A 15340-nucleotide genomic window follows, 5' to 3' on the forward strand; every position below is an offset into this window, starting at 1 on the left:
CTCTCCCTCTTCCTGTCTCACAAATACACACCCATTCACACTTCCATTCACACACACACACACACACACACACACACACACACACACACACACACTAGGGTGACCATATTTTTATTTGGGAAAACCAGGACACTTTGGAGCTGGGGGGGGGGGGGGGGGGGCACTTAACATAGGCTCACGTAATCCTACAATAACATGATATTTACAATTGGTTTATTAAAAATGCTTTTCAGTAAAATTCAACAACAAAAACTCCAATAACAAATGATAGTCCAATGTTGTGGGTCAATTTGACCCTTTTCAAAGTTTGAAGATGTAGGAAAACTATTTAAAGTAATTTTTTCAGTATGAAACTTCTTCTGCTTGGGTTAATTAGTGTAATCAACATATTATATGAAAATAATTCATGTCAGTTATTTGCAACCACCCCCTGCATGTTTATATCACATAGATACTGTTCGGGTAAATTTGACCCTTTTTTAAATTTTTGACCCTTTAAAAAAATTTTTTATTATTATTTTTTTATTTGTGTGTGTGTGTATGTGTGTGTGTATGTGTGTGTGTACAATTGCGTGTGTGTGTTTGTGTGTGTGTTTGAGTGTGTGTTTGAGTGTGTGTTTGAGTGTGTGTTTGTGTTTGTGTGTGTATGAGAGTGTGTGTTTGTGTGTATGTGTTTGTGTGTGTGTGTTTGTGTGTATGTGTATGTATATGTGTGTGTGTGTGTGTGTGTATGTATATGTGTGTGTATGTGTGTATGAGAGTGTGTGTGTGTTTGTGTGTGTTTGTGTGTGTATTTGTGTGTTTGTGCGTTTGTGTGTGTATTTGTGTGTGTGTTTGTGTGTGTGTTTGAGTGTGTGTTTGAGTGTGTGTTTGAGTGTGTGTGTGTGTATGAGAGTGTGTGTTTGTGTGTGTATATGTGTGTGTGTGTATGTGTGTATGAGAGTGTGTGTGTGTGTTTGTGTGTTTGTGTGTGTTTGTGTGTGTGTGTTTGTGTGTATGTGTGTGTGTATGTGTGTCTGTCTATGTGTGTGTGTGTGTATGAGAGTGTGTTTGTGTGTATGTGTTGATATGGGCTGACCTTTCCTACCTCCTTAGCCCATGCGTGTTCGTTTAGCTGAGAGAGAGAACAAGAGCCAATAATCAAACAGTTCAATGCTATAACAAGGCTTTTATTAGATCAAAGATATATATCTTGGGAAGTCTCGAGGCACAAGTGAATTGTCTGTGCACCAGAGAGTTCCGAAGTTACAATGGTACCAGGCAGGGTTTATATACTGTTTTCCACGCCTCTAAACAGCTTGATCTTCTCCAAAACGTCTGTACATGGTATTGCGGTTTCTGTAAACAATGCTTCCCCCTTTATCTCATATTTTAACATCTATCATGCATGTGGTTCCCTTCGCTGGATGCTCCGGTCAACAGGAGGTCACCATACATCACTTCTCTGACCCCCACCTTTGGGTTGCACAATCATCTTCCCGTTCTCAGCTCAGATAGAGAGGTTTCGCAAGGCCTCTATGGAATTCATACACGTACACATTTAAACAGTGGTTACATACAAGTCTTAGATTATATTTAGATTCTGCTATAAAGGTGAGTAAAATACTTTTATTGCTAATGCTATAGGTAAGCAAAAACCCAAATCACAACAGTGTGTATGTGTGTGTGTGTGTGTGTGTGTGTGTGTGTGTGTGTTTTTGTGTGTGTGTATGTGTGTGTGTATGTGTGTGTGTGTATAAGTGTATGAGAGTGTTGTGTGTGTTTGGTATCATAGTTTGAACATGGAAATTTTCACATTTTTATGAAAAACGATCCTAATTGAACCATTACCTGTTACAAGTAAGGAACACCATTGCACTAAATATTGATAGAATAATTAGTAATGTAGTTAGTAATTAAATATTCACACTGTTTGTTAGGATTTTTTTGGTTTCAGACATCTTTTGAACAATTAAACATGCACCAGGGTTAAAGTGACCCTAAACAGTACGGCTGTTTTACAAGGATGCACATAATAGGAGGGCTAAATACAAATACACACCCATACACACTTTCTCTCCCTTTTCCTGTCTCTCAAATACACACACAAACACACACTCTCTCTCTCTCTCTCTCTCTCTCTCTCTCTCTCTCTCTCTCTCCTCCCCCAGCTCCTCCCCCTCTGGGCTCTCTGGTTTAAAGCAGCGTTTCACTACAGCGTTCAGCACCTCTTTCTCAGAATGCTGTCGTTACTGGTACATGTGGACTGGGGCACTGCAGGCCTACTGGTTCTGCTGGTTCTGCTCTCCGTGCTCCTCCTGGAGGTGTTCCGGCTGAACTCCTTGCGTAGCCGCGTCCCCCCCGGACCGACTCCTCTGCCCTTCGTGGGAAACATGGTCCCGTTCATGAAGAACCAGATGGCCAGCACCAGATTGGTTTGTGGCACTTTCACTTCCTGTGGAGGTCGATATTTTGGTTCTGTGATCACGTGATGGGTGGATGTTTGGTGATGTAACAGATGTGTGATTACATGTCCTCTAGAACACAGAGCGGGTGAATGTGAGTGATACTAATACCACACGTGAGCTTTCAGCAGTACATCTGCGCTTCACAGCCACTAACCTGCTCATTACTAGCAATCGTAAGATTTCTTTAAAGAACCAAATCGGTATTTGTAACTGCCAGTAGAACTCTGTACTTTCTTATCTAGTCATGTTGAAGCTTGTAAAGTTGTCAGCTGTAGAATGTGGCCAGTGGCTTAGCAGGTTCCACTGGCCACGCCCAGAGGTGGGCAGTAACGAAGTACATTTACTTAAGTACTGTACTTAAGTACAGTTCTTGAGTATTTGTACTTTACTTAAGTTGATTTTTTTTAAATACTTATGACTTTCACTTCACTACAGTTGAATAACAAATACAGTACTTATCACTCCACTACATTTCTGTCCAGCTCTCGTTACTCGTTACTTCCACACACAACTCTCCCTCCCCCGATAGTATTTTCACAGGTGACAACCTATCAGCAAACAAGGATGTGTCTGTGAGGTGTAAAATCAAGTTTGGTGTCGCTAGTCGTTCTTTTCCTAAATAACAGCAACATGAACGGAGACGGCGGTGATGGAGCATGCCAGGGTTACCAACTTTTCAAGATCGCTTGGAGGGAGATTTGAACCTGGACTTGGTGGCGAGTGTAAATTGTTGATCGGGGGGGGGGGGGGTGGCGAACGTAAGTTGTTGAGCGGGGGGGGGGTGGTGAACGTTAAAAACCCAGGACACAAATTAAGTATTATATCGCGATCGCCAGTGGTTGATAGATATAGATCAGAGGTAAATAAACTATATTTTTTTTCGGCGTGAGATATCGGAAGTGTGGCGCGAGAGCGTGTGAAAATGGTCAAATGCGTGTGTCTCACGCTGGCAACCCTGGCATGCTTTTTCGAGTACTTGCACCCATGGCCGTATCTCGACAAAATGTTCAGTTTTCTGAACGGATAAATCATTCCTATCGTTTTAAATGCATGCTTTGTTTGCCAATAACAAACTATAGGCTATCACTGCATACAAAAATTCACTGTCCCACCTGAGGAAGCATATTATATGCAGCCTAAATGTTTTGTTAAGTGACCATTTTCTATGTAGTCAGAGGAGCTTTGCAGTAAGGCTAGTGAAATGACTTTGCCTGCTCACTCCACTGCTAGGTCTGCTAGGATAACTATAAATAATGTTAACATTATATTGGCAAGTAATACTACGGAAAACTACGCAAGCAAACTACGGAAACATCAATAAGGGAAACCGTGTGGGTTAATCGAATATTGTCAAATAATGTTTCCATTCTAATGTCAGTGTAATGTCAATAATTCTAATGTGGCTGTGATTTCTAGTTTGAAAAGAGTTTGCTAGCATGTTGGGTGGCATGGAGTTGGTTGGGCTTTAGCCATACTGCAAAAGGTTGTGGCAAGGTTAGACTACCAAGATGCCGCACTGCTAATTTTACTTTGTCTTTGTTAATATTGACTGTAGCATAATGTTGTATTGGATGACTGAATACCTAACTAGCAAAGAGAGAAAACCGTCATTTTATTATTGACTTTTAATATGGTAACATAATTTGCTTAAACAGGTTAGGCTAAGCTAATCAGTGAATTATGGTTTTAGAAAATGTTTTTGTTCCTTAAACTAAAATGTAGGTTAAAACTTTTCTGCTACCACTACCTGAATGATGTACATCATTGGAATATGCCTTATGGATTATTATCAAAGACTGTATGATTATTATGCCCAAAATGGATTTGGTAGGTTGTATAACGTTTTTACAAATGTGAAGGAAGGTGTACTTTAATACTTAAGTATTTTTAAAAGCAAGTACTTCAGTACTTTCACTTAAGTAAGATTTTGAACATGCAACTTTCACTTGTATCGGAGTAGCATTTGACCAGTGGTATCTGTACTTTGACTCAAGTAATGAAATTGAGTACTTCGTCCGCCTCTGGCCACGCCCCCATACAGCACACACCACTCCCACTCATACCTGGCCAGGGACAGCCTGGGTGTGTAGTGACCTCTAACAACACAGCCAGGTCTTGCAGGTCCCGCAGGTAAACCCGCTCCCTCACACGTTCAGGTTTGGACGGTTGAACGGTTGTGCTAGTTCAGAGAGGAGAGAGGAGTCACAGACTCACAGTGTTTACCGCTGCTAACAGACTTAAGAGCCTCTGTCACAGGAAGCAGCTGTGTTATCACAACAAATGGGAGTTGACATGTTTAAATTTCAGATATTTCTATTCTTTTATAACATAGCAGGGAACCTGGTAATGAACCCCCGTATATTCACTGATCTGGGACGTCACGTGTGCTGGTAATGAACTCCAGTATATTCACTGATCTGGTACGTCACGTGTGCTGGTAATGAACCCCAGTATATTCACTGATCTGGGACGTCACGTGTGCTGGTAATGAACCCCAGTATATTCACTGATATGGGACATCACGTGTGTTGGTAATGAACCCCAGTATATTCACTGATATGGGATGTCACATGTGCTGGTAATGAACCCCAGTATATTCACTGATCTGGGTCGTCACATTTGCTGGTAATGAACCACAGTATATTCACTGATCTGGGACGTCACGTGTGCTGGTAATAAACCCCAGTATATTCACTGACCTGGGACGTCACGTGTGCTGGTAATGAACCCCAGTATATTCACCTGTCAGAGAGGAGAAGATAAACAGTAATTCATTTGCAGTAATTTCAAGATAATTTTACAGCAGCTGTGGTAGTGTGCGTGCCTCTCGGGCTTGTGTGTGTGTGTGTGTGTTTCTCAGGCTGGCTGGTGTCCGTGATAGGCAGTTCTTAAAGTATGCAAAAAACTGAATATCAGCACTGAATATCAGTCCCATGGGGCTGTACTACACACAGCACACACTCATCTGGCACTGTACTACAGACATTGGTAAACATTCTAAGCCGGTGTGTTTTTCTGCGTCCTCCAGTTAACGCAATACGGTGAGTTGTGCACCGTTCACATGGGCAGGAAGCCGATGGTGGTTCTTAACAGTGTGGAACTCATGAAGGAGGCATTTGTTCACAACGGCACGGTGTTTTCTGGAAGGCCGTGCATGCCGTTAACAAAGAGCATCACCAACGGGTATGGTCAGTACAACATGGCACACTCCTCCGCTCTAAACACGTTGAACCCAGTAACTAAATCTGGCATTTATGTGAAGGAACACTTAACGCTACTGTTTTCTGGCTCTCTCTCTCTCTCTCTCACACACACACACACACACAAACACACACATACACTCACGCGTGCACACACATACACACACACACTCGCACTCACACACACACACACACAAACTCACACACTCTCTCTCACACACACACACACACACACACAGGTATCATCATGGTCACGTACAGTACTGCGTGGAAGGAGCAGCGGCGGTTTGTGCTGCACACGCTGCGTAACTTCGGCCTGGGGAGGAAGACGGTGGAGGAGCGAGTGGTGGAGGAGGCGGAGCACCTGGTCCGAGAGCTGCAGCAGCACGAAGGTAGGGGGTGACACTAGGGGCTAAGGGGCAACACTAGGGGCTACGGGGCAACACTAGGAGCTAGGGGGAGACACAAGGGGGTAAGGGGCGACACTAGGGGGTAGGGGTGACAGTAGGGGCTAATGGAAGACACTAGGATCTAGCGGGAGAAACTAGGGGCTAGGCATGACACTAAAGGTGACACTAGGGGCTAGGGGGTAACACTAGGGGCTAGGGGAGACACTAGGGGCTAGCAGGAGACACTAGGGGCTAGGGGTGACACTAAGGGCTAGGGGGTAACACTAGGGGCTGGGGGAGACACGAGGGGCTAGGGGGAGACACTGGGGCTAGTGGGTAACACTAGAGGCTAGGGGAGATATTAGGGGCTATGGGGAGACACTAGGGGCTAAGGGGTGGCACTAGTGGCTAGGGGGTGACACTAGGGGGTAGGGGCGACACTAGGGGGTAGAGGGAGACACTAGGGGGAAAGGGGAGACTCTAGGGGGTAGGGGCGACACTAGGGTGTAGGGGGAGACACTAGGGAGTAGGGGGAGAAACTAGGGGGTAGGGGGAGACTCTAGGGTGTAGGGGGCAGTACACTGACATGTCCGGACACTATACTGCACAACCGTACCCTGGTTTGGCTGTCTCCGTTCCGCTAATGGTACTGATCCATTCTCCTGCTCTTCTCTCTAAAGGGAAGCCCTTCTACCCCATCCACCCCATTATGAACGCCGTGGCCAACATCATTTGCTCCATTGTGTTTGGAGACCGCTTCGAATACAACAACAAGTGCTTCGCTAAGCTGCTGACACTCCTGAATGAATACTTACATCTTGTTGGTACACCTGCAGCACAGGTAGGGCCCAGGCAGGACCATCCTGACACTGCTACGAAAGGACAGATGTTTTATTAAGTTTTTTGCATGTCAATCCTTCTTCTAAAACCCCGACACACACAGGACGGAACCCACATTGTTCCTCTTGTAACTGAGACTCAACTATCAACCGGAGTCTCTTCTCCAGTATCCCTGCATAGACCTTACTGGGGAGGTTGAGGAGTGTGATCCCTCGATAGTTGGAGCACACCTTCCGGTCCCCTTTCTTTAAAAGAGAAACCACCCCTCCAGTTTGCCAGTCCAGAGGCACTGCCCCCAATGTACACACGATGTTGTACAAGTGTCAGCCAGGACAGTCCCACAACATTCAGAGCCTTAAGGAACTCAGGGCGGAGTTTTACAACTACCCTATTTACCTCAGCCTGAGTGATGGGCAAATCCCCCGTCTGAGTCCTCCAGTTCTGCTTCCTTTGTGGAAGGTGTGATGATGGAATTGAGAAGATCCTTGAAGTATTCCTTCCACCGCCTTATGACATCCACAGTCAAGGTCGGCAAATCCCCAGCCCCACTGTATACAGTGTTGGTCTAGAATCGCTTTCCCCTCCTGAGTTGCCTGACGTTTTGCCAGAATTTTCTTGGAGCCGAAAAGTCGAAAGTTGCTTTATATGATCTTACAAAAAAAAAGTTTTTGCCTCTGCAACAGCAAAAGCGGCAATCTGCTTGGCGCTCCTGCTTGGCCCTCCAGGCACGATAGTACTCTTTCTTCAGCATGACGGCCTTCCTAAACTGAGTTGTCCACCACCGGGTTCAGGGATTGCCACCACGACAAGCATCGACAATCTTGTAGCCACAGCTCCGGTCTGCCACACTGACAATGGAGGCACAGAACACAGCCCACTCAGACTCAATGTCTCCAGCCTCCCTTGGGATGCGGTCAAAACTCTGCTGCATGTGGGAGTTAAAGACCTTTCTGACAGGTTCCTCTGCCAGATGGTCCCAGCAAACCCTCATGATACATTTGGGTCTGCCAGGTCTGACTGGCATCCTCACCCACCATCTGATCCATCTCACCACTAGGTGGTGATTGGTTGACAGTTCAGCTCCTCTCTTCACCCGAGTGTCCAAGACACACGGTTGCAAGTCAGACGACATGATTACAGAATCAATCATCGTGCTGCGACCTAAGGTGTCCTGGTACCTTGTGCATTTACGGACACCTCTGTGCTTGAACATGGTGTTCGTTATGGACAGATTGTGATGAGCACAGAAGTCCAATAACAGAACACCACTCGGGATCAGATCAGAGAGACCATTCCTCACAATCACACCCTTCCAGGTCTTACTGCAATCGCCCATATGTGCATTGAAGTCCCCCAGCAGAACAATGGGATCCCCAGAAGGGGCACCTTCCAGTTTTCCCTCCAAGAACTCCAAGAGGGCTGGGTACTCCGAACTGCCATTTCGTGCATAAGAACAAACAACAATCAGAGCCCATTCTCCGACACGAAGACACAGTGAAGCGACCCTCTTGTCTACCGGGGAAAACCCCAACACAAATGCAGCGAGCCAGGGAGCTATAAGCCCTCTTCAGCCCTCCACCTTTCACCCAGGGAAACTCCAGAAAAGAATAAAGTCCAGCTTCTCTCGAGAGGATTAGTTCCAGAACCCAAGCTGTGTGTCGAGATGAGGCCAACTATATCTAGTTGGGAGCTCTCAGCCTTGCACACCAGCTCAGGATCCTTCCCAACCAGAGAGGTTACGTTCCATGTCCCAAGAGCTTCAGTAACCGAGGATCAGTACACCAAGGCCCCCGCGTTCGGCCACCGCCCAATCCACATTGCACCGAACCACTACTACTAACTCTCCCACAGGTGGTGGGCCCATGGGAGAGTGAACCCGTGTGTCTCCTTCAGGCTGTGCCCACCCGGGCCCCATGGGTACAAACCTGGCCACCAGGTGCTCGCCAAGGAGCCCCTCCCCCAGGCCTGGCTTTAGGGTGAGGACTCGGTAACCCTGATCCAGGCATTCCATAGGGGCTTTTGGATCACATAGGACCAATTTGCCTTGGGAGACCCTACCAGGGGCATTGCCCCCAACAACCTACCTCCTAGGATCATGTAGGCATGCAAACCCCTCCACCACGATAAGATGGTGATCCATGGGGGAAGGGTAGTTAAATATCATAAGTAAAAGCCCTACACACACAAGCAGGTGGGATAGTTAAATATCAGAACTAAAACCCCTACACACACAAGCAGGTAGGGTAGTTAAATATCAGAACTAAAACCCCTACAAGAACACACACACCGGTTCAGCACAAACACACCCATTCAACACACACTCAAATTCAGCTAAATGTACATTTTTGGGTTTGGCATGGGCATGAGGGCAAACTGCACTTCACAAGGTTGGTCACAAAGAAGGTCAGGAGAAGGATCAGGAGAAAGAACACAGTCTTGAGCAGGATCTCAGTATGTCATTAATGAATGACTCCTTAAATGGCACCAAGGAGCATAAAGATTCTTTTCCCTTTATTTACACAGATCTACAACATGCTCCCCATCATTAAATACTTCCCAGGACCTCATCAGAAGATCCTGAGCAACGCCAGTGCCTTACTAGCCTTCATCCGGGAGGCCGTGCTGGAGCACAAGAAAACTCTAGACCCAGACAACCTGCGGGACTTCATCGACGCCTACCTGGTGGAAATGAGCAAGGTGAGAGTCCAGTCTGCAGGGGGAGCTCTTCACTGGGATGGACTGGAACCTTCTAACAAGGGTGTCTCCAGTGACCTCAGAGGTGGGCGGGGTGAAGACTGAGCACAGACAGCACTGCTGTCTGCAGCAGCCTTAGGGGTGTGGTTTGTTTTCTGAGCTGTTACTGTAGCAAGCGTGAGGTCTTTCTGCACAACAGACTGTAGAAACATGTCTGTGCTGTCAGCTTCACGTGTCCTCCCCCACATGTCCTGCCTCACGTGTCCTCCCTCACGTGTCCTGAGCAGCACGAGTCAGCGGATGATTCCATGTTCTACGAGGAGAACCTAGTTATGACGACATTAGACCTCTTCCTGGCTGGTTCTGATACCACGGCAACCACTCTGCGCTGGGGTCTCATCTTCATGATGGACAACCCCGACGTCCAAGGTGAATATCCACGACAGACTTTTCCCATGAGAACAGTGTCCTAGAGACATACGAACACCTGACACTGGTGTCCCCACGACTGAACGTCTCTCTTCTCTGCGTCCACTCTCTCATTGGTCAGAGCGGTGTCATGAGGAGATCGTGCGTGAGCTGGGACACAACCATCCTGCTAGCATGGATGACCGCACGCGTCTCCCGTACACACACGCCACCGTGCATGAGATCCTGCGCCAGGCAAACATCGTGCCGCTCGGCGTGATGCATGAGACCACAGAGGACACCCAATTACAGGGGTACCACATCACCAAGGTAACTACAGGCGGAGAGATGGCTGTTCTGAGAAAAGAAAGAGTAAAAGTAAATGTTGAAGTTTTGTGTTTAAGTTTTAGGTTACGTAGCTTGGATTTTCATTTTGATTTTATTACTGTATTTCAGTCTTTTAGGTGTGACTAAAACAGAAGACAATAGCTGAACAGACTAGCTGAACTTCCTAGTGAACAGACATCATTTGAACATTCAAACAGTGAACAGTTTAAGTATGTGTGTATTTTGCCTGTTTCTCCATTACCCTCAACACCCAGGGAACCATGGTGATGGCCAACCTGAGCGCATTCTTCACTGACCAGAACTACTGGAAGCACCCAGACACCTTCAACCCGGAGAACTTTCTGGATGCAGAAGGACAGTTCTGCAAGCAAGACTGCTTTGTGCCTTTCTCTCTGGGTGAGACTGTGGGAGGGGCCGACAGACTACTGGTGGACAATCTGTGTGTGTGTATTCTCACTGGTGTGTGCATATGTGTGTGTGTGTGTGTGTGTGTGTGTGTGTGTGTTCTCACTGGTGTCTGTGTGTGGCAGGCCCAAGGACGTGTCTGGGTGAATCTCTGGCGAGGACAGAACTCTTCATCTTCTTCACCTCTCTGATTCAGCGTCTGCGTTTCTCGTGGCCTCCCGGAGCTCCACGGCCCAACCCCGATGGCATCATGGGAATGATCCGCTCCCCGCACCCGTTCAACACCGTCTGTCACAGCAGGGTGCCCAATTGAACCCTCACGTGGACATCACCATCTCTGAACTGCCACCCTGTGCCTCACACACACGGCACCACCACACACGCCGAACCTATCACTCACACATTGTGCGGTGTGTGCATGAAGACAGATCTGAGGTCAGAGGTGCGTGTCTGTACCTGCGAGGTTTACGAACGCTGCATTAATGACACACTAGACTAACCAGTTCCATAAAGCAGTGTGTGGTTTATTTGTTTATACAAAGAGTATACAAAGAGTATGTAACTTTATTAATCTACCTGGGTCCTCAATTTACACACTGCACACCACTGATACAGAACCATATCAATGCAATAAATTTACTTATAAATCTTTACTTTTAAAGCAATACCTCTTACCCTGTTATAAAAATAAACCATAGACCTTTAAGCTTTGTTTGGTATCGCTAAGTACTAACGCCTGAGGTGTCTTTTCACAACCCTCCACTAGAGGGCACGGTCATATTTAACGGGATATGTCTTTAAAACAATTTATTTTACGTTGCTAAAATTGTCGCATAAAAGAGTACTATCAAGTAGTGATACAAACTTAAGTAAATCTGTCATCTTTACTGCCATAAAGTAGCACAAACATTTTATGAGGATGTTTATTATTTTGACATTTTTTCTATAAAGTGAATCTCACACGAGAATCAGATGAAGAATCAGATTATCAGATTGCTTTGTAGCTCCTCAATTATTTACTACACTTTCAAATACCTTCAGTGCAAATGCTTTACAAAATGTTAAATTTTTTTGTTTAAAATTTCAAACTTGACCCTTATTTTCAAATTTAGTTTCAAATGTATTTACTACGTTCACTGCTTATCCAGTTAGTTCAGAGACACAGATCACATATGTGCTAACAGTCTGTTTGCTACACCGCAGTGCATAGAGTTCAAGTTACAATTAGTCCAGAATATTCTTTAAGATAAATTAAGCACATAAACTTGTGTAATTTCTTCATAAAAAGGCAGCTGCCATAATCTCACCCATGAAACCTCATGTACTTAAGAGAATATTAATAAGTTCATAAAACACCTTCACTGGGTGGAGGTGGTGAACAGCACGCATAGGTGTGAACAGACAAAGGTTTTAAACATTAACCTGCAGGAGTCTGTCCAGGCAGCCATCATGTTGTGTTTACCTGGGGACTGTGTTTACCTGAGCAAGAGGGCTACTCTGAAGAAGGCACTCATCATCCACTCAGGCTGTGCTTTGGTGACCTTTCAGCTGTCAGGGTGCTGCTGCCCCCTCTGGCCAGCTGCAGGTAGTGCAGGTAATGAATATGGAAAGGTGTTGCCATGATACACTGCTATAGTCCCAGTGGCCTCACCTGAGTCCTACAATCAAATGTGAAATTGGGAAGATGAGCCAACGTGTCCTGTGACCTCTATGGGTCAGGGGTCAGGAGGCAGGACTCGTGTCTGGACGCCGACCCCCTGGAGCCGTACGACGTTAGGCATGGAGGCGAGCAGGTGACGCACGGAGGGGAAGTTTCTCAGCACGTCTGTGTGGTAGAGCAGAGGGCAAGACCTGCGTACCTCAGACAGGCTCACGCCATCAGGGCTACGAGCCATCAGCTCTCTCAGAGAGCCAATCAGCTGTGCCAGATGTGGGTTTGGAGGCGGGCCTAGGGGAGAAGGTCAGAGGTCAAGCCTAGCACACAACAGGAGAACTCTGAGTACAATACCCGCATGAATTTACTCACATACACAGGTGTACTGGTTCAGGTGTGAAATGTCTCTGGCACATTATTATGTACATTTGCTTTTACTAGTTAATTACACAATTAGTAAATCCAGGTAACGAACATGAAATCTTGAGATGGATATTTACTTTTTTGTACCTAAATTCTTCACCTCAGGTTACACCAAAATACTGAGACCAACGTTCTGAGCAAGTGTAGGCCAACTCGGTGATTACCAGCATCTAGATAAGTACTGGTGGTTCGATAGAGAGACGTGATTGTCCAGACAGCTTTGAGTCTTGTTAAGAGCTTTGTGCTGAGAATACAGTCTCAAAAAGGCTTCCACAGTAGGGTGACCAGACGTCCTTGTTTTTTGGAGACAGTACCTGTTTTTGGTAGTCCATCCCCAGAAATGTCCCCATTTTAACCGTTAATTAAAAACACTCCTGAATTAAAAACACAAAGTCCTAAGAGACGTGAGCAGACGGGCTGAAGGTGTCGCGCTATGCTCGTTTTGGCCAGCAGAGGGGGCTGCTGCTCTCTTCTCATCACTTCCTTCTCTTGTTTTTAAAAACACAGCTGTGTTAAATCGAGCGGTACGTAACAGGACGGCTATGGCCTTCACATCAACACTGATGTCTCGTATATAGGCTTCTGTGCGATTTACATATTTAAAAATACAATTATAAATCTGCGTCACCTTTTCAGTCTTCCATATATGACACATGGCTTATGTTGACAGCCGTTTTAACCCCCCTTGGCTATAACCACGGGTCTTTTTTAATCTGTAGCCAGGAAATTACTTTTTTTTACTGCCAAAATATTGAACATGAACATAAATTATCGACTCATACAACGAACGAATTATTTGTATTCCTGCCCAGGTATCTTGACTTAGTAAAGACTGAGACCTTTTCTAACATAACCACTTTATTTCTAAGAAGGCGACGAGCAACCGATCAACGAGTCACCCCCGCGCCTCCCTTTACAGATTAAAACACTGATTTTAGCAGCCAACACCGGCCGGTGTGTTAACCTGTGTGTGTTAACCTGTGTGTGTTAACCTGTGTGTGTTAACCTGTGGCGGTGTAAATCACACGTCCAGCCCGTCCTACCTGTGCTGCTGTCCGGTAGGTTAAACAGCACCACGTCCTTGTAGGACCTGCCGGTGTATCCGCCGTTCCGCTCCTCGCTCATTTCAGCTGTGGAATAACACCAATACAATCACTAAAACAACACTAGTTATGTCAAAGAACGCTGAGTGTACCGTAACTGTTCCCTACAGACGGGAGACAGCTGTCTTACCTTCACGTACACGGAGTCTGCACTTATTTACGTGTCTCACTTCCTCCTCCCAGTCAGCCCAAACCGCCGCTTTCGTTTCCACGGCGAGGACATGAGAGTGTTCATGAGAGCTTAACCTGTCTGAACGGCCCGTGCTGGTACCGGCCCAGACGGGCTCGGCTGGGCCTCGCACCTGTAGATTATAACAAAACTGATATTGATGTTACCAGCTGCACCAGACCCATTCAAACAGGCTCTCTGTTGTTTTAAAAATACAAAAGGCCCGAGTGTAATACGCAAGGCTTATTTATTGAGATATACATCCATATCGGCCAGTATACGGACCTACTCAAGGTATAAAAAATATATATTTAATCAATATTTTCAATCCATCTGTTTCCATTGAGTTTGAACTAAACTCTGAGCGGCTGGGTGAACTGCGCGCGCGCGTGTTGTCTGGCGCGCGCTCCCCACACTCGTTGTCGGAAAGGTCGAGTGTCGTGTCGTGCACGCGCATGTGAAGGCGTGTTCGCACGTGACGCGGTTTTTCGTTTCCGAGCTGCTGTTTGTAACGTTATCGTGCTGCGGCCTTTCGCAAACGCAATAAATAGTTGCGTTTCTCACAAAGTGAGAACTAACTAGGGTTAGTGACACAGACTAGTGACACAGACTAGGGAGACTAGGGTTAGTGACACAGACTAGGGTTAGTCACTGTAGGAAAAAAGAAACTTAAAGGCGAAACAAAACTTAATGTTTTCTTGGAAGACTGAGAGAGCAGAAGGGAAGAGTGGCCTTGAGAAGAACAGAATGGGCCCAATATGCAAGGCAAGCAGTTTTTAGATAAGCCGGCAGACAACTAGAGAGGAGGGGGGGGGGGATTTTTTGCTCTGATGCTGCTGAGATCCACTTGGGTTAGGTAGAGTTCTAGGCAACTAGCACCAGTGCACTGAAGAGTTTGTACCACGTATACTTTGGCTATTTTGTATTCACTTTAGTTCTATAGAAATTGATCTGAAAAGAACTTATGGTGTTAAGACGTTGTTTGGGTCACTCAGTCAAAACCAATCGGTTCATCGGGGCAGTGTTGGGGCCTATCTGGGTCAGGAGAAAATATCCCAACATCACACAGACTAGGGGGAGGTGAGGCCCTACACAACTTGCCTAGTGAGCATGCAGGGTTTACCAAACACTCTTTTGTGAAAATTGATGATACAGAATCGTAGGTAACATATTCCCCCACTTATCGTGGACATGTAGAACATAAAGCCCGTGGCTTGTGCGTAGCTGTGAGTTTCTACAGGCAGTCTCGTGTTGACTGCA

General features: G+C 46.1%; 2 protein-coding genes across 11 annotated transcripts; one reads left to right on the top strand and one right to left on the bottom strand.

Moving 5' to 3' along the window:
- Positions 1-1052: 1052 nt before the first annotated feature.
- On the bottom strand, positions 1053-14732 carry LOC143491259 (uncharacterized). 9 transcript variants are annotated; one of them, XR_013125159.1, is made up of 7 exons: positions 14042-14540; positions 13852-13938; positions 10838-12679; positions 9556-10335; positions 4511-5189; positions 2208-2516; positions 1053-1515 (listed from the first exon to the last, which is right to left on the bottom strand). XR_013125159.1 is itself a non-coding variant. In XM_076990103.1 (4 exons), exons 2-4 carry the CDS (start codon positions 13931-13933, stop codon positions 12276-12278), a joined length of 285 nt encoding a protein of 94 aa, XP_076846218.1. In that variant the 5' UTR covers positions 13934-13938; positions 14042-14523; the 3' UTR covers positions 10922-12275. The 9 variants fall into 9 exon arrangements, 2 of the variants coding, with proteins under 2 accessions (XP_076846218.1, XP_076846217.1); XR_013125158.1 differs by lacking the exon at positions 1053-1515 and having other exon boundaries at positions 2408-2516; positions 4511-4626; positions 5147-5189; positions 7273-10335; positions 14042-14732; XR_013125156.1 differs by lacking the exons at positions 1053-1515; positions 9556-10335 and having other exon boundaries at positions 2408-2516; positions 4511-4626; positions 5147-5189; ... (1 more) ...; positions 12591-12679; positions 14042-14536.
- On the top strand, positions 2220-11403 carry LOC143491258 (cytochrome P450 2J2-like). 2 transcript variants are annotated; one of them, XM_076990100.1, is made up of 9 exons: positions 2220-2414; positions 5476-5635; positions 5887-6039; positions 6717-6877; positions 9400-9573; positions 9858-9999; positions 10121-10308; positions 10581-10722; positions 10857-11403. In XM_076990100.1, the coding sequence occupies exons 1-9, from the start codon at positions 2220-2222 to the stop codon at positions 11042-11044; spliced, it is 1503 nt and encodes a 500-aa protein (XP_076846215.1). In that variant the 3' UTR covers positions 11045-11403. The 2 variants fall into 2 exon arrangements, with proteins under 2 accessions (XP_076846215.1, XP_076846216.1); XM_076990101.1 differs by lacking the exon at positions 2220-2414 and having other exon boundaries at positions 5496-5630.
- Positions 14733-15340: the final 608 nt, after the last annotated feature.

The sequence above is a fragment of the Brachyhypopomus gauderio genome, unplaced genomic scaffold, assembly GCF_052324685.1.
Source record: "Brachyhypopomus gauderio isolate BG-103 unplaced genomic scaffold, BGAUD_0.2 sc73, whole genome shotgun sequence".
Lineage (NCBI taxonomy): Eukaryota > Metazoa > Chordata > Actinopteri > Gymnotiformes > Hypopomidae > Brachyhypopomus > Brachyhypopomus gauderio.